The sequence below is a fragment of the Syngnathus scovelli genome, chromosome 3, assembly GCF_024217435.2.
Source record: "Syngnathus scovelli strain Florida chromosome 3, RoL_Ssco_1.2, whole genome shotgun sequence".
Taxonomy (NCBI): Eukaryota; Metazoa; Chordata; class Actinopteri; order Syngnathiformes; family Syngnathidae; genus Syngnathus; species Syngnathus scovelli.
In genome coordinates this window covers 17,890,726-17,913,476 of record NC_090849.1, presented here as the reverse complement: position 1 = coordinate 17,913,476, position 22,751 = coordinate 17,890,726, and the positions used below count along the sequence as shown (strand labels likewise).

General features: G+C 40.8%; 1 protein-coding gene across 1 annotated transcript; it reads right to left on the bottom strand.

The window, feature by feature from the left end:
* Positions 1 to 10,871: 10,871 nt before the first annotated feature.
* rasef (RAS and EF-hand domain containing) lies at positions 10,872 to 21,555 on the bottom strand. The gene is made up of 18 exons (XM_049763865.2): positions 21,174 to 21,555; positions 19,804 to 20,148; positions 17,859 to 18,005; positions 17,711 to 17,801; positions 16,793 to 16,888; positions 16,362 to 16,439; positions 16,160 to 16,275; positions 14,765 to 14,833; positions 14,619 to 14,685; positions 14,409 to 14,494; positions 13,449 to 13,746; positions 13,155 to 13,349; positions 12,911 to 13,061; positions 12,572 to 12,653; positions 12,386 to 12,500; positions 12,093 to 12,200; positions 11,761 to 11,837; positions 10,872 to 11,635 (listed from the first exon to the last, which is right to left on the bottom strand). Exons 1-18 carry the CDS (start codon positions 21,368 to 21,370, stop codon positions 11,533 to 11,535), a joined length of 2,421 nt encoding a protein of 806 aa, XP_049619822.1. The 5' UTR covers positions 21,371 to 21,555; the 3' UTR covers positions 10,872 to 11,532.
* Between the last annotated feature and the right edge of the window lie 1,196 nt (positions 21,556 to 22,751).

Sequence of the window (22,751 nt, the reverse complement as noted above, 5' to 3'; positions counted from 1 at the left end):
AGTTGCCGAGATCTAAATATGAATTTTATTGCCTCCATAAAAAGAAATTCAATCTCTCTCCTGCAAAATGACAAAAATGGACTTACCCCGCTTTAGCTCTCAGCAGCTAGGATAGGTTGAGAGTTTGTGAACAACAGCATTCACTTTAATAAGGCCTCATTTAGATTCACCTGATTGTGTTTATGTGCTCCTGTTTTGGTTAGCAATAAGAATCAAATGGGCTCAGTGAGTAGTCTTCATTTCTTGTGTTTTCTTTTTTTTGGGTGAGCCACTTTACAGATCAATTCTAAATCTATTAGAGGAGCTTAGCCTGTAATGGCGAGCCTCCTATCTGCTCAGGGGATCTCGGAACGTTTAAATACGGACTCTGGGCTCATGTGGCGTTCGGTGTGGGATACTGCCTGCACTTGAAACCCTGATAGATTTGAACAAGGTCGGATAACGCCGACCGATCCGGATGTTCCTGGAGATGGTTGCGTGATGGCAGCGATTAGCCACAAAGAAGAGCGCTGCTCTTTCTGGCTCAAACAGGATATTGAGCCAGGCAGCGGGTGAGAATTGAAAGCAGAAAGGGGAAGAATCCAGAAAAGGAGGAGAACACATTTGCTGTGTGCGGAGGTGGTTCATAACTATCGAAACTTTGTTACTGTATTTAAGCTGATTTTCCTATACTTGAATGTGAAGCATTAAAAAGAAAAAAAGTGAGTGAAATCATCTTTAAAACTTAAATTTGGGGAGGTTTGTTCTGCACCAAACTTTAATGGCGCTTTCATTTTACCCATGCAATTTTTGCATTAGCAAACTCAGTAACTAACAAGTCAGTACACATGCCTCTCAGAATATTTCAAATTAATGCCCTGGGGAGGTGATATTAAAAAAAAAAGCCGCAGAAGGTGAATCAAATCTCTCATCGCAAAAATTCCTCTGCTGAAGGTTGTCAGGAAAGAGATGTGACGTAAACCCTCCATGGAAATAAAGCCATGGAAAAAAAAAAAAAAAAAAATGGAGAGGAAGGTCTTTTCTACAGTGCTGCTACATTTACTGTAGCTCGCTCTCCAAAATGATACAAAGCGCGAGCGGCACGGCTCAAACAAAAAATATCGGTAAAACAGCAACAAGGCTCGAAAAAGAAAACTTGTAAGTTCGATCAATGTGTGGATGGCCTAACAAAGGGTCCTTGTGTTTATCTTGAAGTGCTTTGAAGCAAGTGACGATAAGCACCACGTCTGTGGCTTACACAATCGATTCACGATTTTCCTTTGGCGCAATAATCATCATGCTCTACTTCTTCAAACTGTGACAATCCACATAATGTTCATGGAAAAAAAAAAGCTGCAAATCAGCATTGAAACACATGACAGCATGTCTGATGAGTTTTAGCGTTAAAGAACGCACCCGATAGTTCTTTTACCGCCCTTTCGGAATCGATTTGTTTGTTATTACTCTTACTCTGGCAATAAATTTCACACGAACCCGTGCTGTAAAACGTCAGCAATTTGCGTTGTAACAATAATTTTGCATGGTAGTTCTGCACCGCAATGGGTGCCCTTTTGGAATTGCTTTTTTTTTGTAGCCTTGCTAGTCGCCCAGAGGCATCGCCATTCAATACACATGCTGAATAGATTGCAAATTTGTCTTTATGCGACTGTTACATTTGTTGGACAGTTTTTCTGGGAAGATGTGAACAAAGCGCTTCTGTTGTTGCAAAAAAGTTGGCAAACATTGCTGACATATTGAGATCACAAAATAAATAATAAATCACAATTTAACGTCACATGTCTCGAAAAAGTAGTGACACTTTGGCAGCAATTAGACAAAATCTCATGCATTGATTTGTTTTGAGCGACCCATTATGATGTCAAAATAATGCTATTTTATGCTATTTAAGAGTTATGCTCGTATAATTTGCCTTTTGTTCTTATGAATAATCATTTTTTGCCAGCCAATTAATTTTCTCAAATTAAAAATAAGCAATTGCGGGAAGAAGTATAAAAAAAACAAAAAACCTACAAGTATTTTTTTTCCAGAGCAAATATTTTAAAAATTACAACAAATATGTAATATTGCGAACAAATTTGAGTTTTTAAAAAAAATTACTTAAGAAAATAACTTCTTTACTAGAAAAAAAATCTTGAAGATTTAACTATTTTTCTTTAAAAAAAAAAAAAGATTAGTTTAAAACAAAGCCCAACATTGATTGCAAAAGGTCAGCAACCACTGCTGATGCATTCAGTGTGCAAGAGAGAGTATGTGTGTGTGCTTTGTGTGTACATGTGTGCGTATAACACTCCCTGGGGAATTAGTGCCTAATGCAAGGCAGACAGACTTAAGTCCTGGCCAGACTGTGTTAGCGTGTCGACGTGCCACTGACTTTTGTTGTCCTTCAATATTTCAAAGTCTATTCTAAGTTCTCTGGATGCGGGACAGACTGTCTCTGCAATGGTGTGTGTGTGTGTGTTTAGGGTCAGAACCCACAATTGTCAGGCCTCAGTGTAGTAGCTGTGAGCACTTTAGCAGGGAGCTGGATGCGCAACTTGTTAGCAATGATGCATGTGACACCAGCGGTGCAGATTTTGAAGCCCACATCAGTGAAATTGCTTTTCCACAACTTAAGAGGAAAATGTTGCTCTGAGGGGAAAAAAGGTGTTTCTCAGACAACCACAGAACCCACCCCCGCCTCAAAGTTTTAATCAACTAGTATTATAAATATTACAAATTCAGGGTTTTGATTTTGTTTTATGCGGTCGATTTCAACATTGTGTCCTCGCAACAGGAAACGTCTGTGCGATTGTGTGTATGTGTGTGTAAATAAATACAGATGGAGCACAACAGCCATGATGCAAGCGTAAGTGTGCGTGTGTGTGTGCGTGTGCGCGTGTACTTCCTGATTGTGGGTGGGCCCATTAGCCCACAACCTCTCGTATCGTATGGGTCAGCGGTTGAGGGGGAAAAAGAAAATAAAAATGTTCCGAACCACAACCGCCCGCCTACGCGTGCATACAAAGTCTTACCACAATGACCGCAATGTTGTGCCAAACTATACAGGCATATATATACGCACCCTCAGAAAACACCCTGATCATGTCACCCACATCATAACAAACATTTCTCACGTAAAACAAACACCCTGGCGTGTGTGTGTGTGTGTGTTTGTGTGAAACTTGACCCTAATTCAAAGCATATGACGAGACCGATGTTTGATCTCTGCATGTGTGTGTGTGTGGTCACATAATTACTTAACACGTGATAGGTTAATGGTCACATGGACACTTTTTCCACCTCTATGAAAATATTTGAAAGAATTGGCCGCCGTCTTGCAACTTTGAGAGTTTTTGATACGGCTCACTAACATCCAGAAAAGGATTATTCCACCCAAGACCAAAATCTTGCCAAGTATTTCTGTGTGTCTGATGGAGTGTGAGGTCAAGAGGTATTTATTTTAATCTTGGACATGATCTCTTGTGGACTGGGAATTTTACTCTTTGTCAAGGTTAGTAAATGCATCACTGTGTGACAGAACTCGAATTTTTTTAGTCCAACGTCACATTTTACACTCCCATTCAAAAGTAGTGGTAGAGCGAGGCTAATTAGTTTCAGTTTTGCCGTGGAATGAAAAATATTTAGAAAATGTGTCAGTACCACTTTTAAGCGCATTTGGAGCTCCATTGCATGTGTACCTAATGGTGTGTCTGGTGATGTATGTTATTTCTGTTGATGTTAAGCCACTAATGTTTGCTTCACATGAAATATTACCATCCTCCAACAGACTTTAAACACAGATGGAAGCACAACATCAGCCATTATCCAGGCATGTGTGTGTGTGTCTGTGTGTGTGTGTGTGTGTGTGTGTGTGTGTGTGCGTGTGTGCATGTGGTTCGCCCTGGGCTGAGCAGGGAGGCATGTGGTGGCCATTTAGAAGGATTAGAACTGTCAGAGACATCAAGCACAACTAATTATTCTGTTAGCACACTATATACTGCAGGGGAATGTGTGTGCGTGCGTGTGCGCGTGCGTGCGTGTTCAAAATAGGGCAGGAGAAGAAGATAGACTGACGGAAAATCAGAAGGACAAATTGTCGATGCCTGATGACAAGCGTGAATGTCACATATTGGGGATCTTTCCCAGAAGCAATAACAAAGTGTTTTACATCAAAGTATTTTTCAATAATCCCTGTGACAGTGATTTTTTTAGATGTTTATTTTGCTCTCAGTTGGTAAGTTACATACTTGATTTTTATGGTGAATTTAGCAATGTGCCCGGTTGGTTCAGTGCAATCAAGTAAAGACAGTGAGCTCCCTTCTTGGGGGTGTTGCAATGACATCCATTCAAGATGTTGGCATATCAAAACAAAGAAGACATTACATTGAGATATCAATATTTTGTCACATTTCTGGAAAAACACACTCATCAGACTTGGGTTACTCTATCTGAACTTCACTATATACCCTCTGCGCAAAACGATTAATCGATTTTCCAAAATAACTGAATCGTTTGACAATCGGATAATTGACGATTAATCATCAACTTCTAATTGTCGGCGATGACATGATTGATATTTTGTCTATAATGAAGAAGACTCGGGCAAAAATCGGCATTGCAGGCGATCATCGGCTTGAAACGTTACATTTAGGATTCAAAGCTGACACCCCTATGGGTGAGTAAATCAAATTGAAAGTTCTCGGAGGTGTGATCTCAGGTGAAAATATGTTTTGAAGACAGCTCTCGCAGCCAGAAAAGAAACTTATTATATTCTGGATATGACATTCTAAAGCCCTGTTTTCAAAATGTTTAAATCAAAATAATCCTAAAGTGGAGCTACGAGGTTTTCGTCGGAAAGCGTTGACATGCAGTGAGGTTTAGTTGAAATGATGAAGTGCGAAGTGAGTTTAAAAGGAGGAAGAGCAGAGGGGATGACCTATGTACACTCGCTCATGTGCGCACGGATGAACGCATTCGGATCCAAACATCCCCAACAAGCAGCGCCCGGCTAGTACGGGGCCAAATAAGCCTACAGCGTCCAATCAGCCGTGGCCTTTTACCACCTCGCCGCAGGCACACGCACACACACACATCTGTTTGTGTGTTTACAGATAGCTGCCCTCCTTACTACACTCCACTGCCACCCCTATTTATCTTCAAACAGACAGATCAGCTCCACCATCTCCCGTCTCCTCCCTTTTGCATCCATCCCTGAACGCTCACCACCCCGTCCGTCCATCCGTCCATTTCTCCTCCATCTGCGTTGGCCTCCCGCCGGCTTTGACAGTTTCCCGACTCGCGCTCGAGTGGAAAGATTTCGCGATCATGTGATGAACTGTGGTTTCAGCGGAAAAAGCTGAGGGGTTCAGACGGTGCGATGAAAAATTTAAGATGAAGACACGCATGAATGAAGATGAGCGCACGTTTGGTTAAGCAAAGTTTGGCGAGGGCTCCGTTTGAGTGGATGCGACTTGTGAGGGGCAAACAAGGCCGCTGACTGCTGTTGGACAAGAGGAAAGTCCATGCCGGCTTTGTGACTCTTTTTGCCCTCCCATGGGAGCGCGCTACAATCACGGCCAAAGTGGTTGACGCAGTTTTGCTGCCACAAGTAACACTTCGCACAGTGCGAAGTTGCTAACATGCATACATACATTTTTTATATCACTTACCCTCTTTGGGAGGGCATTGGGAAGCAGCTTAGGTTGGCTACTATATAATGTTTAGAAGAGTATTTTGTCGAAATTCAGCTTTTTTTGGTATACAAACTGTCAGGTCTCTGGAGTGAATTCAACAATTTACAAGATATTTTTTTTACAAATCTTGTGAACATTTAAAGTCTTCAATGACCCAAAAATACATGTTTTGTAAATACTGAAGACAACTGGGCCATCAATGAAGCTAACTGTTTTTGTGAACATCAACGACACGATCAAATGTACTTATTTTATGAAAATAAAGAAAATTTAGCCTTCGATGAATCTAACATGTTATGGAGGTTGCAGTTTTCCTAAAAAATAAAATAAAATAAATTCCTAAATGTTATTTAGGAATAAATTTAATTGAATGAATTTTATTTAATAAATGTAATTATTTTTCCTAAAAATAAAAAAGTCAAACAGGAGCATGAGCAGGAGGCTGACAGCAGAGAGGAGGAGATTAGAAGCGAGTGACCTGCATGCGCTGTCACTCTGCAGTGTTTCCGGGCCTGACGGAGCAAGACAGTCACATCACATCACCACACTCCTCTCCAGCTTGTCCATTTGCATTTGCCTTTCCGATGGTCTCGACTCACGCTGTGCAAAAGACATCATTAACACGCACACACAAAGTGGCCTGAATCACCTCTCCAGCAGCAGCAGTGATGGTAGGGGATACATCCTGTTTGTGTTTTCGTGTTTGCTTCTAACACCAGATGAAGGTTTACTTTTGGGCATGGTGCCAGCCGCTCCACATGAAAAAAAACTCACTGCTGGTGATGATCATTAACAGCTAGGGAACAGTGAGGAATCGATGTGTTAATTTGTGCCAGGTAACAATTTAAAGTGCAATCACCTTTTGGCTTCCATGTAGAGGAACAGATGTGATTTTCGAACTGGTATATTACGTGTGTGTGTGTGTGTGTGTTAAAGCTGTTTTTCTGCCACACATTACCGTGCCGCAAGAGAGGCACACTGGATAAATGCAATCCTAAAAAAAAAAAAAAAAAAACTCATTCCCATGAGGGGCTGTCGGGGACATAATTCAGGATTGTCTCTCACATAACACTGAAATGCTCTTGTACGCACTATTGAAACACTCACACACACTATTGAAATGTTCTCACACACACACAACGAAAACAATCTCACACACAATCCTGAAACACTCATACGTGCTACTGAAAAGCTCTCTCACACACACAGTAGAGAAACAATCTCACACACACAACTGAAAGGCTATCACACTCATGATTGAAATGCTTTCAAACAAACTTTTCTAACACTCTCAGTCATTCAAACAAACACACACACACACGCGCACACACACACACACACACAAATACATGCATGGAGTAGCTGTCTTATCATGTTATGTTGGAGGATTTAGTCACATGACCTGCAAGACAGGAGCAGCCAGGCGCCAAAACTCATTTCTACCTTCAAAGACCCCTTATCGCCTCAGACTCCTCGTTGTGTGTGTGTGTGTTTGTGGGTGTGGGTGTTTGTGTGTACACATTGACACGAGCGTGTGATGTGATGTTGTCTGACGGTGGAAGTTGCAGCGAATCGTATATCACTGTCTCCTCTGAATGCACAATAACACACACACACGCACACACACACACACAGAAAAAAAGGGCACATACACATGCAGTGCATAGACAGACAAAGCAACATAATGGGGGTGACAAAAATATACATTAAACTAGGCTATCATGAGTTTCAAAAGTCACAAACTCCATTTTGGGGTCCCCAATTGCTTTCAAATGTGGAATTTAACCCACCAAAGCCCTTTTTTGCAGTTATTTGCTTATATATTGTTTCCTTAAATAATCGTCCAGTTGATCGGTTATAAAAACACTTTCATTGAGGCACTTTCATCACCTTCATTAACCACTCAAGTTCATGAATAAAATCATAAAAACCAAAATGAGAAAACCCACAAGGGGCAATTTGACTTTAGCTCCCACTGACACACACTCGGCTACACCCCTTAAAGGCACATATCCAAAACAGCACGTACAGTAATTACAGTGTAACCTCGATTTAACAAAGCTGGAACGGGTTCCAGATTTTACTGAAAGAAAATCGTGTTTGTGTTTGCACAATAGCTGTCAAAGTCTGTTCGTTTCAGAATTGGCCGCAATTGGTTGGAATTGCTCTACTGTGCCAGAAAATGGTGCTATGATGCAACACTGGCCAATTGAATACTGTTGACGCTGCTGTCACAGGACAGACTATAGCAGGTTTGCAGACTTTCCAAGGTGGCGGCCATGTTGCCAGGGTGACAGTCCCATCAAAGGCAAGCAAAAGCTTTGACATTAGCTTAGCATGTTGTTTGTTTAATGGTGCCACCCTATTTACATGTCTCTCGAACATGTGATTTTTGTATTTTTTGGTAGGTACAGTATACAATTGTTTTTGTCAGGCCCTTCTGTTTTTCCTAATAAAAAAAAACTCATTACAAGAAAGTTTTGAAACGGATTAATAGCATTTCCATTTATTTCAATTGAGAAAATGGATTTGAGATACTTAAAAGGCCGCAGAACAAATTTAACTGGAAAGTCAAGTCCACATTAAGTCCGTATTAATCTTGATGTACATTTGAAACAATATTCTCATATTTAAGTACCCATTCTCAAAGTAATCCAAGAAGTATCCCAGCGTCTCTCACTCTCCCCTCCTTTCTTCCCCATGAGGCAAGAGCATCCTTTGCATCCTGCACTAAATAAAGTCAAGCTGATGTGACTTTCATGTGGCGTGTGTGTGCATGTGCGTGTGCGCGTGAGAGATGGGGAAAGATAAATGCTGCTGTCACGCTGTGCGGCGCGCTCTGTCACTTTGATAAATCTGGCTCGCCATTTGACGACACCTGCTGACAAGCACGCCTTCTCCTGATTGGCTGGCCAGGCTCATGGAGGATGCTAATGGATATGATGGACAACAAATGACACACACACACACACACACACACATACCTGCACACACACAGAAGGATGGGGGCAGAGGGGCATGAACAAGTAGGTCACACATGTCCTGTATACACATACGTACACACAGACTTGTGTGAGTTATTAGCAGGGCAATTAGCGCTAATGACCACCGCTCTGACTCACCTGAGTGGCCTAATTAAGTTGCTCATTAGCATACGTGTCCATGTCAGGCATTCTCAGTAAACAATTAGATGCAACGGAATGATTTATTAACATCAAAACATCTCGAATAAACATGGCTTAGTGAAGACTATTTGCATAAAATGTATTTATTTTAACACAAATTATTGCTTTATTTTTTCTCATTTTCCAATTCTTAGTTTGTTCCTGTACAATGTTTTTTTTCTACTGCATATGTGATATTCTCTTTTTATTCTGCTAAACTATAAATATTTTGTATTTAGTGAGTAATTTTACTAACTAAATTTAGCAGCGTAAATTAACTTGGGTTTTTTGCAGCATTCCATCATAAATACATGGAGCAAGTGTCAGGTTTTAAAGCCATTTATCTAGGGAATGTGGTGGATGCTGCTCTCTACTGTTGATAAACGGTATTGCATGCAAGTGGTTCAACAATTCAATGAGGTTGACTACGGACTAATTATGTTGTATATTTTTCAACATAAAGAAGTTAATCATTTCATTAAACATGATGTATTTTGCGGAATTTGGACCATAAAACACCCAAAATTATTGTTTTTGTCAGCTATTTTTTCCAACCTAAAAAATATTATACAATAATATTTCACTTGAGTAGAATTGTAGACATATATACTGAATCTCTTTGGCTATTTTGGTTCAAAATGTTTAAATTCAGAGGAAGGTCTGGGTGGTCTTGTGACCACCTCGTCCCTCACACTAATATATTCATTACTGTCATTAACCTTCATGCTGCACCGTCCCCGTTTATCCCCCCCCCCCCCATCTCCATTCTGCTCCCCCACCTGTTGTCTGACAAATGAACGGTCTTGCCTCATCGCTCGCATGACAATGTCAACAGATGGGGGGGACAGGCGCGTGTGAACACACACGCACGTCACTGATGTAAAATGAACATATGTTATTGACAAAAAAAAAAAAGCCTTGATGATGCTAACAGGAAAGCAGCCGAGGGGGGAAAAAAACTTGATGTGTTCATTTGTTTTTGTCAAAGAGCTGAAGCCAATTCAAATACACATGTACTAGTTTTTACCATTTGAAACTGTACATATTGTTTCAGTTTACATGCATTATGTATTTATTAGAGGCACGCTGGTGCAAAGGGGGATCACTTGGTTTGGGGGTGGGCGGGTTGAGCCAGTGACCCTTTACTTACAGGCCCCGTTCCAGCCACTTGGCAAGCACTATTCAATAGTTTCCGCTTGGCTGGCTTGAAGATGGCGTGTGACAACACATGCTCACAACAAAACCATCTGGATATCTGCTGCCTGCAGGCTGAACCCTTTCTTGCGTTTTCCACAAAATATTCAGGTTGCAGAAAAAAATATTTAACTTATTTGAATAGATTTTTCAAATCCGTTGGGCCACTGAATACTGAGCAAGGCAAAGAGTCTGGCCCTCTGTGCAAGAACTTTGCACACAGGTTTGGACACTAAGTACTACCTTAAAAAAAATAAGTGTTCCAAGTATCACCATGACGACCATTTAAACTCCAGTAGAGCAAGTGTAAGTGTTCATGAAACTTTTATTATTGCAAGTCATTATAACATTACCCACAGTTTGAACATGAGCACTGCCTAAAGTACAAAAGTACCTGATTGATCTCTGTCAGCGTGCGGAGCTCAGCGACCAGGGTGCCCTCGGTGCGTCCCAACCGGTAGAGCGTGGTGTCGTCTTCCGCTGGCTGCATGTTGGTCAGTCTGTACTGTAACGTGCAGAGCAGAACAGGTAAGTGCGGTTTGATAAAGTGATCGCAAGTGATCGGTTAGGACGGGCGGTGTGTGAAAGCAAGCGATCGGTCAAGAGCGTCAGATGATTAGGGAGTCAGACGAGCAGTGAGCATACGGGTAGCATCACGGAACAGACTGACAAGGAGAGTCCTGCCATCACGGTTTAAATAGCCCAGTCAATCAAGCCAGTCGCAGGTATGCGTGATTTGGCTCGATTGGCGGGGGTGTGGACGTGTGTGTGTGACAGGTGGAGTTACCAGAAGGCTGGGCGTGACAGAATTAAATATAGAGCTTGTGTTACATGATAGAAAATAATAACTCATACATATTATGTTTATTTTATTTTTGTTATTTTTAAGACACATTTTAATACAACAGATAAGAAGCTGTCAGCAAAAAAAGGATTCAACTTTTCACTTGATAAATTCATCAACTATACTCATGTAACACTGTAGGGCAACTATCATATTAACAGTAGGTTGAATAAAACATTTTTTAAAGTGTAAAAATGTAAATTTCAGACATTTAGCTGTGGTGCAATGAAAAAGACATTTTAAAGGAAAGTTGAGCTTATTGCCATAAAACAACCCAATAAAGCCTTCTCTTTCCATAATAAACATGTCACACACTTCAATATACTTTCACATCTTTCTTAAAGCCGTCAGATCTCATCCGTAGGATCTACAAAGTGCGGAAAGTGATGGCAAAAAAGTAAATAGCAACATGAGATGAACACAAGGGTTCCAAACACCTTTGAAAAGTTCAGTAAACAGTGTCATCTTTACACAAGTGACAGAAGTTGCAGTTGTGTTGAGTAGATGTGCTTCGCTTTACGTCCAACTGTCACTTCAAATGTCTTCACAACAAAGTTTTTGTTCCTTATGCTGCATTTTGTTTTCCTTGATCAAAAAAAAAAAAAAAAAATCCAGACCCAATGAGTAGGTCACTTGAAATCCAGACCTGACAAGTGGATCAGTTGCAGCAGGAGAAGTTGGGCTTTTTCCTGGGAGCATCCAAATTGGGCAGAGATTGGTGAAAACCTGTCTCGTCCAACTTCGAATGTTTGGTCACTTGCCTTAGTTACAAGACAATAAACAAATAAGAAAGTTAAAAAAACAAAATAAATAACTGGAAAAAAAATCAACCTCCCAAAACACGCATGTGTGGTTGTAGAATTCTGGAAGGCAGCAAAACTTTTACCTGGCAAGATGCAGCACAGCTTCCAGGATATTGGAGCCATCTTTGGCACTGGTTTCACAGAACAGCGTGTTGTAGGTCTGCTTGCAGAAACATAAAGACATGCGGAATTCAAGAAGCATCTCTGTTCAAACATTGCACCATAAAAAAGTACGGCCATTTTCAACACTTAAGATTGGTCAATAATTACATAAAACTGTGTATGTATGTATGTATATAGTAATTGCAATTACAACCCTTTTGATATGAGGCAATTTGCTCCTTACATCAGTGCTTGATCTCGATTCCTAACAAATGGCGATTATTCACTATAAGTGTGCCATGACAATAATCACCATTGCCAGTTTCTCGCCGTAGCTGGTGGGCACACAGTTAGCTGCCCCTTGCCTGAGGTCACATTTGTTCCCCACCAGCATGATGGGGACATCCTCCTGACCCATGTCCTGTATACACACATGCACAAAACATCACCACAAATCATAGCAAAGCTTCATCACTATCACACAACACACAAAAGAGTACCCTGGTAACACTTACACTTCTGCTGCTTGTGTAAAAAGGAAGAAACAAGGATATAGTAAGAATGCAAAGGAGATTGGAAAGTGAAAGTCAGACGTTTGGCGTTTACCTCAATCATGTCGACCCACTCCCTCACGTTTAAGAAGCTCTTCTCACATGTCACGTCATACAGCAGCAGAACACCGTCAGCTCGCCGGAAGTAAGACTTGGCAATGCTGCGGAATCTGGACACAACAGAACACTCATGATAACATGATACACAAACACACTGACAGACATAAGCATACACACACACCTCTCCTGTCCCGCGGTGTCCCAAATTTGTAACAGAGTGGGCTCTCCATCTACCATGAACGTCTTCATTTGGAAATCTACACCTAAATAATAAAAAACAAACAGACAAAAAAATCAAATCGCAAAACAATATAATAATAATAATATATATAGCATAATCAAAAAAACAAACAAAAATAAACACAATGTCCTGGTTGGTTTACTGCTATCACTGATTCAACCCATTTTTTTCATTAGCTGTCACTTTAAGGTGAAATTACTACGTATTATGATTTTAAAACAAAGTTATGCTTCTTAGCTTTTAGGTCAGCTTAGCGCTTAGCATTGCTTTGAACCTCACCGAGGGTTGCGTTGGAGTTGAATTTGAACTCGTTCTTGCAGAGGCGCAGCAGGAAGCTGGACTTGCCCACCGCGGCGTCTCCGGCCATTACGATTCTGTAAGCCTTCTCGGACGTCATGTAGCCCAAGTCGCCACCTTCCTTTTGCTCCCTCTAAGGACAACAACATGGAAACATCATACTGTCCTTTATCAGTGGTTCAACCATTCCATACTATTTAGGTCAAATTTGGTCCATGAGTCTTACCTGCACATTGATGGCGCTGACGGCTTTTCGGGTGTGCGTCACAGAGGGGATGCCTGGGTTTGCGGGTATCCGAACAGGCTCGGACGGGGTCTGAATGGGTTCAGATGGGGTCCGAACTGCTTCGGACGGCTTCCAGTCTAGAACGGAGCTGGTGTCAGAGCCAAACGCAGACTCGCCATCTTGAGTCTCTGCCAGCTGCAGTGTCAAATTGGACAACAAGCAAATATCAGACATACGTTGGGTGGAATTCAAGTGCGTAGACAACAATGCGCATTTGAAGAATAAATTCCTCACCTCGATCTCCTCGATCAAGTTTTTCGCGACAAACACCTCAGTTTTCTTGGTCACGCTCTCCTCCTCCGCTTCCTCCTCCTCCTCTTCCAGGCCTTTGACCTCCTGCTCCGAGTCGTATCCGCCGTGCGAGCCTCGCAGCGTGGACAGGCCACTGTCCATGTAGATCTCGGGCAGGCTGTCCTCCTCGCACTCGCTGCTGTTCCGCCGTTTCAGGCCCGGATCGCATAATGCCAGGGCTAGTGAGTCAGTGCTGGGTCGCCGGCCGTAAATGGTGAAGTCGTCGACGCGCTGGCATAACCTGAAGAGAGGAACCGGAAAAAAAGCATTAACATCAAAAGGATGATATCATGTTGAGTGGTTGGAGGGTTCTTTAGCAAACTGGTTCATCAGGTTTGAATGCTTAAGTACACAAAACCTTTTGCATGGAAACTGCTTCAATATTAAAAATAATTCAAGGTGCAACTCAACGGGCCCTTGCGCTTGCTTTCTCATGGCAAACCACCAACATGGGCATTGGACTTTGAAAACATGATATTGGCAAAAAAAGCTTGGCACTTTAATGTTGGCCATCTGTCTCAGAAACCTGCTTGTGATTGCAATTCACTTCAGTAAATTTTCCAGTAGGAGTTTGTCAAAATCGGAGACCACAACGGCTGACTTATTGTTGTTCAATTACAAGGTCTGGGTTTTTGGGACTTCTCCATGCATCCTGTTATAATGGACATGTCCACACAATTTTGTGTCCACAGGTCAAACAAAATTTTCCCCAACTTTCCAGGGGACACTACTGGATGACTTTTTAAGGGGTTGTGGTAGACTCCTTAAAATACAATTATAATATTTATTTATTTAATTAACCTCTAAATAAATAAATAAATAAATAAATAAATAAATAAATAAAATATTCAACCTGGAAAACCGGCATCAGGATGACATTTATAGCAAGAAATTCAACGTCACCTGTCCAGAGCGTGCGGCGAAGGGTAGGCGAAGCTTTTACTTCTGTTTCTGTCCTTTGTGGCGCTTGATGACCCGCTGTTACTTGACTGTAACACACACATACACAGCATTGTTAAACAAAATCAACCAAAATAATTTTCCAAGAACCACTTCTGATATTTAAAAACATGGGCCAGGTCAAAACAATATTCTCCCCACCCCTCTCCCTACCTTGGTGGTCCTCTCCAAAGCAGTTCTCAGACCGTCATTGCTGTCATGGAGCTTCCTGTTGGCTTCCCTTTTCACACGCAGAAAAAGAATGATTATTTTTACAATATTGTGTCTGATGCAATTTGTTATGTGTGTGTGGCACATACTGTAGGATCTCAATCTGGCTCTCCAGGATTTCTCGCTCCTCAGAAAACTGTTTCATTAGTTCCTCGTCTCTGCAATTACCATAAGTGAAATACTAAATAAATAGTCACATTAATCCGATCATGATGCACAATTAACATCTTTCAGGCTACATAGAAACAGTCGGATATTGAGAATTGTACTCTTTGAAAATTACTGTGGTGCCTACAAATCCTTGCTAAATTCTTTTGAAATGCGACCCAAAATATTTGTGAGAATACTTTTTAGTGTAAGAAAAAAAAAGGTGTGTTTCTATTGGTCAGATATATCTAAATACTGATCGTGTTGATATTCACATTGATATCAGTGGGATGGTTTCATTAAATGTAAGCCAATAATTATGGTTGTTTGTGTAGTTATCTACAATTTATCTACACTTTATTTATTGCTTCCTCAAAAAATGTTTTAATTGTAGTTTCTGAAAACTTGATCTGATTACTTTATATATTTTTTTTTCTCAAGTGGTTTTACCATTCATTATATTTTCTGAAAACTTCCTATAATTGTTACATTTCATTTTATTTTTCCTGATTCATTTAAAAAAAAAATCAGAACAAATATAATAATAATAATACATTCTTTTCAAATTGTATGGAGTTGAATTAGATCAAACTTGTATTTACATAATGTGTGTTACCTAACTGTCTAATGAGCATGAATCACATGATTTTGTGTCAATCAAATTGAGGTCATCGGTGGCTCCACTAAGCAGCTGTGCGTATCATTTATGACAAGAAAAACAAGACCAAGGCGAAGCGTTCTGTCTGGGCTGTGTTGTGTTGCCAAGCAACCACACACTGTGGGCCTGTGCTTGTTCCAGGATATCCTGTTTCGCCCAGTGACAAAAAGAAAACTCCCCCATTCTGTGGGAGAGGACACAGTTTTGTCTGTCTCCGACCCTCAATGACTCAGGGTTATTCAAGAGATTGAGGTATTCTCCATCAAGGTAAAAAAAAAAAAAATGTCTTAAACATATAACCACCTGACTGGCTTGATGGATTGCTATTCCATTTCAGCCCTTTAGATGGCAGTAATGCACTATAAAGGTGAGAGCTTTTTTTCATTAAAGCTCCATCTGTTGAATTTGGTGGGTCACTGCCCCAATGCATGTAGACTGTCGTGGGTGAATCAGTGTGTTAGCGCTACCGTCTGTACTAACAAAAACAAGGACTTTTTTGGCTTATGAACACAGCTTTGTTACCTTATATTGTTGTCTACAATTTAAATTTTAACAATTTTAACTGACCAGGACATATGTTATGTTAGCATCTATGCTAACATCAGTGTTCGTAAATGTGGCAACTGTAATACAGACTGATATAAACGGCAAAAAAAAAAAAGAAACATCATGTAATGACCTTTCATAGTTGATGCTCTGATCTGTGAGCTCGGTCTTGAGCGAATCCATGTCACTCTGTAGACACGCCACTTTGGTTTGAGACTTGAGAAGCTCCTGTTTAAGCCGCTGATTCTCCTACATGCAGAGATGCAATACTGAATGTGATAGTAATTAAAGAACGACACAAAAAAAAAAAAAAAGGTTGCTTGCAGCAGTCTTACCAGCGTGAGCTCATTAATCTTCTTTTTCAGGGCCTGACTCTCATCCTTCACTGTGATGTTCTTGTACTTCTCCTCGATCTGTGCTCCACGTTTTGGTTAGGTCACATTAAAGGAACCGTAAGAAAATCATTAGTAAGCTACCATGCTAATTAGTTAGTTTTTGTGTGTGGTTATTTTGGCGATACAGTAGTCATAAAAAATTTCACCTTTGTGTCTGTATGATTTTCACTTTCACAACTTTTTTTTAATGAAAAAAAAAAGGTTATTCCTTTCCGTTAATTTTTTTTTCAATATATCGGGCCATAGAAAACGCCTTCCAAATATTTCCTACGCTTTTCCCAGGCTTCAGTTTAGGAAAACATGTCAATCGACTATTATAACTTTTATCAAGGTGTTGATATTTTTATTTTAAGAAAAAAAAGACTGGTTACCATTTGCATCCTCTGGATCTTACACTGGAGCTCACACACTTCAGTTTCATAAGTTCTTCGCAACTCATCAAGCTCCGCCTCCCCTCGCTTCTTTTCCTATACACACAAACAAAACGGCAACAACAATGACAGCAATCATTTACTTTCTTTCCCAAATGATTGGAATGAAAGGAGCATTCGGTGTAGTAGTCCTGTGACACGTTCACCTGTTCCTGCTTTAGAACAACTGATAAGCCTTGTCAAAAAGAAGTGGGCTCCAATTTGGCGTGTCACAAAGCAAACAGCAGCCCCTGAGTCAGCTGATTCCATTTGCTACGCTTACATAAGTCAGTATGTACACATGCTGATAGGGATCCTACATTTTTTCACTTTTCAATAAACTAAGTTACTTTATTCATGTTAATGATGGTTGCGTTTGCCTGTGCAATACATGCAAGGATAATTATTATGGATGTTTAATTCTCATTTATAATAGAATGAAAGTGTAAAAAGAAATAAAAGGATGAAATCAACTCCACGAATAAAGAATAATAAATAGTTTCTCAATGACAAATGTTTTACTTAGTTTACACCGATTTAAATGATGTCATGCTTCTTACAGTAAAGGAGCAGTCCTGTTTTTTTCATCAGCAATGTGATCTCAGATCAGTCCTTTTGGTTTGACATAAGGGACGAACTGATCAAACTGCTCAGTGCATCTTTGTCGAGAAAAACATGGCAGCTCAAGGTGATCAAAATAATTGCAACACCATAACTGCAACGGCAACATTTAAAATTTAAATTTAATAATATTGACTGTCATAAAAGTGCTAAAAACTGAAACTGAGGTTATTGTTAAATGAATTGCTCCCTGACAGTTTCAATCAATTATTTTGATGCCATTATGATGTTGCTAGTGTACCTAATGAAGCGTCCCACCTGCTCACGCGCTTTCCTCTCGGTGATGTGAATGCGTTGGTCCATCTCTTCCTCCATCTCACTCAGCTGCATGGACGCTTGATCCTGTGCTCTTTTACAACAACATTGTTACTTCAAGTGTGTGTATATGTGTGTGTGTATCACTTACCGCCTAATGGCAAGTGCCAGGTTCTCCATTTCCCCATTCTGTTGTTTGATCTCCTTGATGAAGCTTTGCAGAACTTTCTCCAGCTGAGGGACGAGCCTGGGCTCGTTCACGCTGATGTTCTGGTACAATGTCGCCACTAGATCGTGTCTGCAATGGGAAAAATTAACACTTGATGTTCTCATTCATGAATCTGGTGAGGGTCACTGCCCCCATTATAAAAAAAAACTGCAGTAGTGAGTTATTGATATTTCCCGTTTGAGTTGGAGCATTTGGTGTATGTAGTATTCATAGCACGTCGAAGAGTGCCATGTAGTGTGTTGACTGACAGGGCGGGCTGAGTACACAGACTTGGCCGCCGTCAGTCAACAGCTCGCGGCGTACGCTTGTTTTCTATGACCAAAAACACACACAAACATACCAAAGCAGAAGTCGACCCGATAAGTGTTGTGATGCGGTATGACCAGAGAAAACGTTCAGGCCTCCCCTTTAGATGTAACATTTATTTCTTACCTCATGGACACACAAACTCATCTTTGTCAAAACATACTTTGTCAAAATGTCCTCCGTCAGCTGACCGGGGATAAAGAGAGCGGCTTTAGTGCGTGTGCATCACACACACGACCGCTGTGACAATCAATGTTCTCCAAAAGCGCAGCACCGCCGTCCCATGTCAAGCCTCCTGGGGCTCGCGCACAGTCTCACACACACACATAACCCAGAAAAACTGCATTTTCAAACCAATGATTCTGAGCATTGGGTCATAGCAGATTGTGGTAAGAGAGGAATGTTGGGATAGCACCAACATGTGATGTAGCTTCGAGGTATGTTCAACAGTCAGTCAATAAAGCCCAGTTAGGCTTCACCGTTGGTCGTCCGAAAATTAAGTACTGCAAGATTCAACATCCACCTCATGATTGACATACACAAGAAGGTGGGATACAGGAAGTTAAGAATCCTTGGCACAAATATTTCTTATTTTACTATCAACTTTGGTGAAGAACAAATAGAGTGCTGCATATAGAGTACATAATGTCATAATAGCAGGTCATGGTGAGGAAGAATAGAAACAAATACTTTGTTACTGAACTTACGGAAGTAGATTTTCACATATCTGTACTTGGATATGTATTTTTCTGACAACGTTTTACTTTTCCTTCTTACATTTGGAAACAGGTATCGCCAGTCTTCTACTTACATTGTCAAACTAGGCTTGTTACTTTGTTCAACCTCTGGAGATGATGTCACGTCATATGAAAAATGTAGAGATGTAAAGTCAATCACGGTTAGGAACCCGAGGAACTGAGAGCTTGGCGTCTTACAAATAAAAATCAAAAAATAAATATCAGAGACAGCTGTGGCATGGAAAAACATTAACCAGGCATTATTAACATGAGCAGATTCAGAAATGCAAGCTATTTCTGATCCATGATTTTATCGAAGGGAATATTTTGATATATTTTGCTAACTTTTTGCACTGACTAATGAAAAATGGGAATTGCGCTAACAACAACAAAACCCTCATCCGTGTACGTGTTTTTACTTTAGACAGAGATTTTGAGGCTGCCACGTTACAAAATGTTTGCCACAAATAATGGATGGGGAATATCTTGCTTCTCCAAATCTGTTGACATTAAGCTGTGTCTGTTTTCAAAGTCCCTACCATTTTAGTCAAGAATTCAACCACAGATGTCTTCCCAGCTCTCCATCTATCTAGTTTTTACATTGTCATCTGAGGAAGTTGAAAAAAAATGACCTGCCTAGTTTGACAAAATTAGTCTGATTCTAAATGTAGAATGTAAAAAGTAATTACATAAACTATTCAAGTAATGTGCAGAAAAATAATTCATTATTATTATTACAAATTCAGTGAACCTAAAGAGTAGGCTTAGCATATTTGTTTGAGTATTTGTCTGAAATCGACGACAGTGCCGATGGCTGTACTGACTTGGGTATGAACTTGCTCTGCTCCCCCAGCCGCGCCTCGAAGTCTTCCCAGGCGACTTCGCACGGCTCCTCATCGTCCTCCTCCTGTCTCGGCTCCTGCGCCACGTCCATGCGGTGTCGCTCGTGGAAGCCACTGATGAACTCGGGCAGCGTGATGGTACCGTCTTTGTCCACGTCCAAGCGGTTGAAGAGGCGCTCAGCCTCGCTGGGACTAACTTGCAGCTCGGTGCAGATGGTGAAGAACTCGTCGCGCTCAATGCTGCCCGACCCGTCCGTGTCATAGGTGTCGAAAAGTGCGCGCAGACGCTCACGTTCCTCGGTGCTCATCACCTTGGGACGTGGCACACTGAGGTGGTAGAAAAATAAATAAACACGTTAATTCCTCTCGGTTTTCGTTAAAAACACCCCAAATGAAGTGTGCACTCTCACACTCAGGTAAGCCACTATCAACTATCACCGTACCTGTGTGTACGTGTGTGTGCGTGAGGCGTGTTCACAAGCCTCTGGGCTTATTCCCTCCCTCCTGAGGATTAAAATAAGTCAATAAATTGAGTCAAGTTTCTTTTTTGGGGACGCAAAGTAAATTAAATAAAAATCTATTGGGGGGAAAAAAGTCAGTAATAAAAAATACTGGATTTTTTTTAATTGAAGAGGAAGTCATCACTGGAAACAAAACACTTTTTAATATAGTGCCTCTGCTAATCTAAATGTCGCATTCCAGTGTATGGTGTTTTGGTGCGATTGGAATCAATTTGATTGATTAACCCGGTTTCATGCTTCGAGGGTGCAACCATCTTGACAGTGCGCTGCCACCTGCTGTCTACAGAAATTGACGTCAGAACGCCCTTGGCTTGCTGTCATGTGACTAAACCCAGAAAACAGGTGACCCGTGTTCTGACGTCCTGGAAATGGAGAATTTTGTGCATGATCATAGCCATTCCCAATATTGCGTTCTTTTAAGAATTCTTAGGAGAAAGGGACATATTACAAGCAATTTTTTTCCCTTCAATGCAAAATATTTGCGAATTGCCACAAACGGCATCTTTCATAGTTGTCATGTTTTAAAATCCCAAGATGTTACTATTGATTAATATTAATTGAATATTAATTAATTCATTCAGTCATTCTCTAACCAGCTTGATGAGGACAAGAAAGTAACCTAACAACATTTGTTATTCTGTTACTTCTCCCATAGCGGGACCACCACGAGGTGCAAAGTACAACATAGCAATAATATAAAGTAAACAGCAATGACAAGTTAAAGACAAGTTAAACAAATATGACATCCAACCTACAAATGTATTATTATTTTTGTGTGGCCATTTGTTGCTAAACAAAATGTATTATATTCTAAATATTACATTCTCTGACCTGGCTTTGACGGTTTTCTTGAGACCAACGTTGTCCAGGCCATCTTCTTGATCTCGGAATGTCCCGCTGTCACCGCCGATATCTGTTAAAGTGGAAGAGTCTTTCCTCGTCAGTTTTTCACAATCCTCCTCATTGCGGCTTTGGAAAAGTGAGCTTCGCCGACGTTCCGACAAGGCTCTTGCTGATGCCGTTGCCATCTTTCTGCCAATTTGTTTGTCTTACTCAAAACAGTCCAGCAGTTGCTGGAGTCTCCATGCATGCACTTTCAAAATACCTCGACATGGCAAATAAAAATGATGCGCTGGCTTTTTATATGAGCCATCCCACTCATGTGCTTCCTCTTAACTCATCACATGTGGACCCTCCTGATGGGAACACTTTCTATGATTAAAATGTCCATGAAGAAGACATTTTAAGAAACCCTGCAGGCAAACCAATGTGAGAGTCTTGGCTTGCCTGCATTTCTTCATTTATTATTGCCATTAGCTTCCAATAACACCTTGTTTATCATACAGAAAAATCACCACCAATGGGCTTCAGATTAAACATGAGAAACTGCTTATTTTTAACTTTAATGTCAATACAGATGATTGGGGCACAGTAATGTTGGCCCACGTGCCTCAAAATTGCCAAAGATTTGTTTTCTTGTCAATTTATTGTCACTCGTTGCTAGGTAGAATTCACAGGGCACCATCATGTTTGCCCCCAAGAACAAGTGTCTCAAAATTGCCACAGATTTTTCTTTTTGGTCTCTTGTTGCTAGTAATGCTCACAATGATTAATTGTTAATTATTAATTAATTCATAATTAATGCAAATTTTTACAATGGCCTGAGGGCAGTTATGATTGAGCTCTATGAAATTTGCCTAGCAACAAGTGACATCACCATAGACACTCAGCAACGGATGGCTTTTCCTTCCATGGCCAACATGTTCATTTAGTCTTTTTTACACCTGATTATTGCTGCTGATTACAAAGAACCCAGAAAAGTCATTTTTCTGCAGGAGGTCACAAAGAGAGGCGACTGCTGCAGGATATATGTGGTCTCAGGATTATCTGACGACATGTTGTTTGTCCAGGGTGGTGCGCGTGTTCGCCACCAAGCTGGATGTGCTTACGCCATGAGAACATGCCATGTGGCAGTGACATAACCTCTCAATGTTCACCCATCTAAACATTTCAAACAGAAGCTCCCTGTAAAGCCAGACATCTGCCAAGGCCAAAGAGTAATTTTCAAATATTCCATTTTCTCTACCTACAAGCTGAATAAAGCCACTTCCCTCCACTCCAGAGCAACAGACGCATGACTCGCAGTGCCATGGGTCTGTGGCTCAGGGTGCGAAATTAATTAGCAGACCAAACACAAGGCACTGTGTGCTAGGAGAGACCCCAAACAACAGTGAGCCGTTTCAGGTTTCCGCGCTAATGTGATGTGGTGATGACTTTGCAAAAGTGGACTATTTCTGTTCCATTGGGACTTTTGGGGCGGGACATCTATTTGAGTCTTAACTTGTTGTCAACGCTTTATTCACCAAATTGAAAAAAACAAATCTCATTGTCTAAAGTGCGGATCTGTTT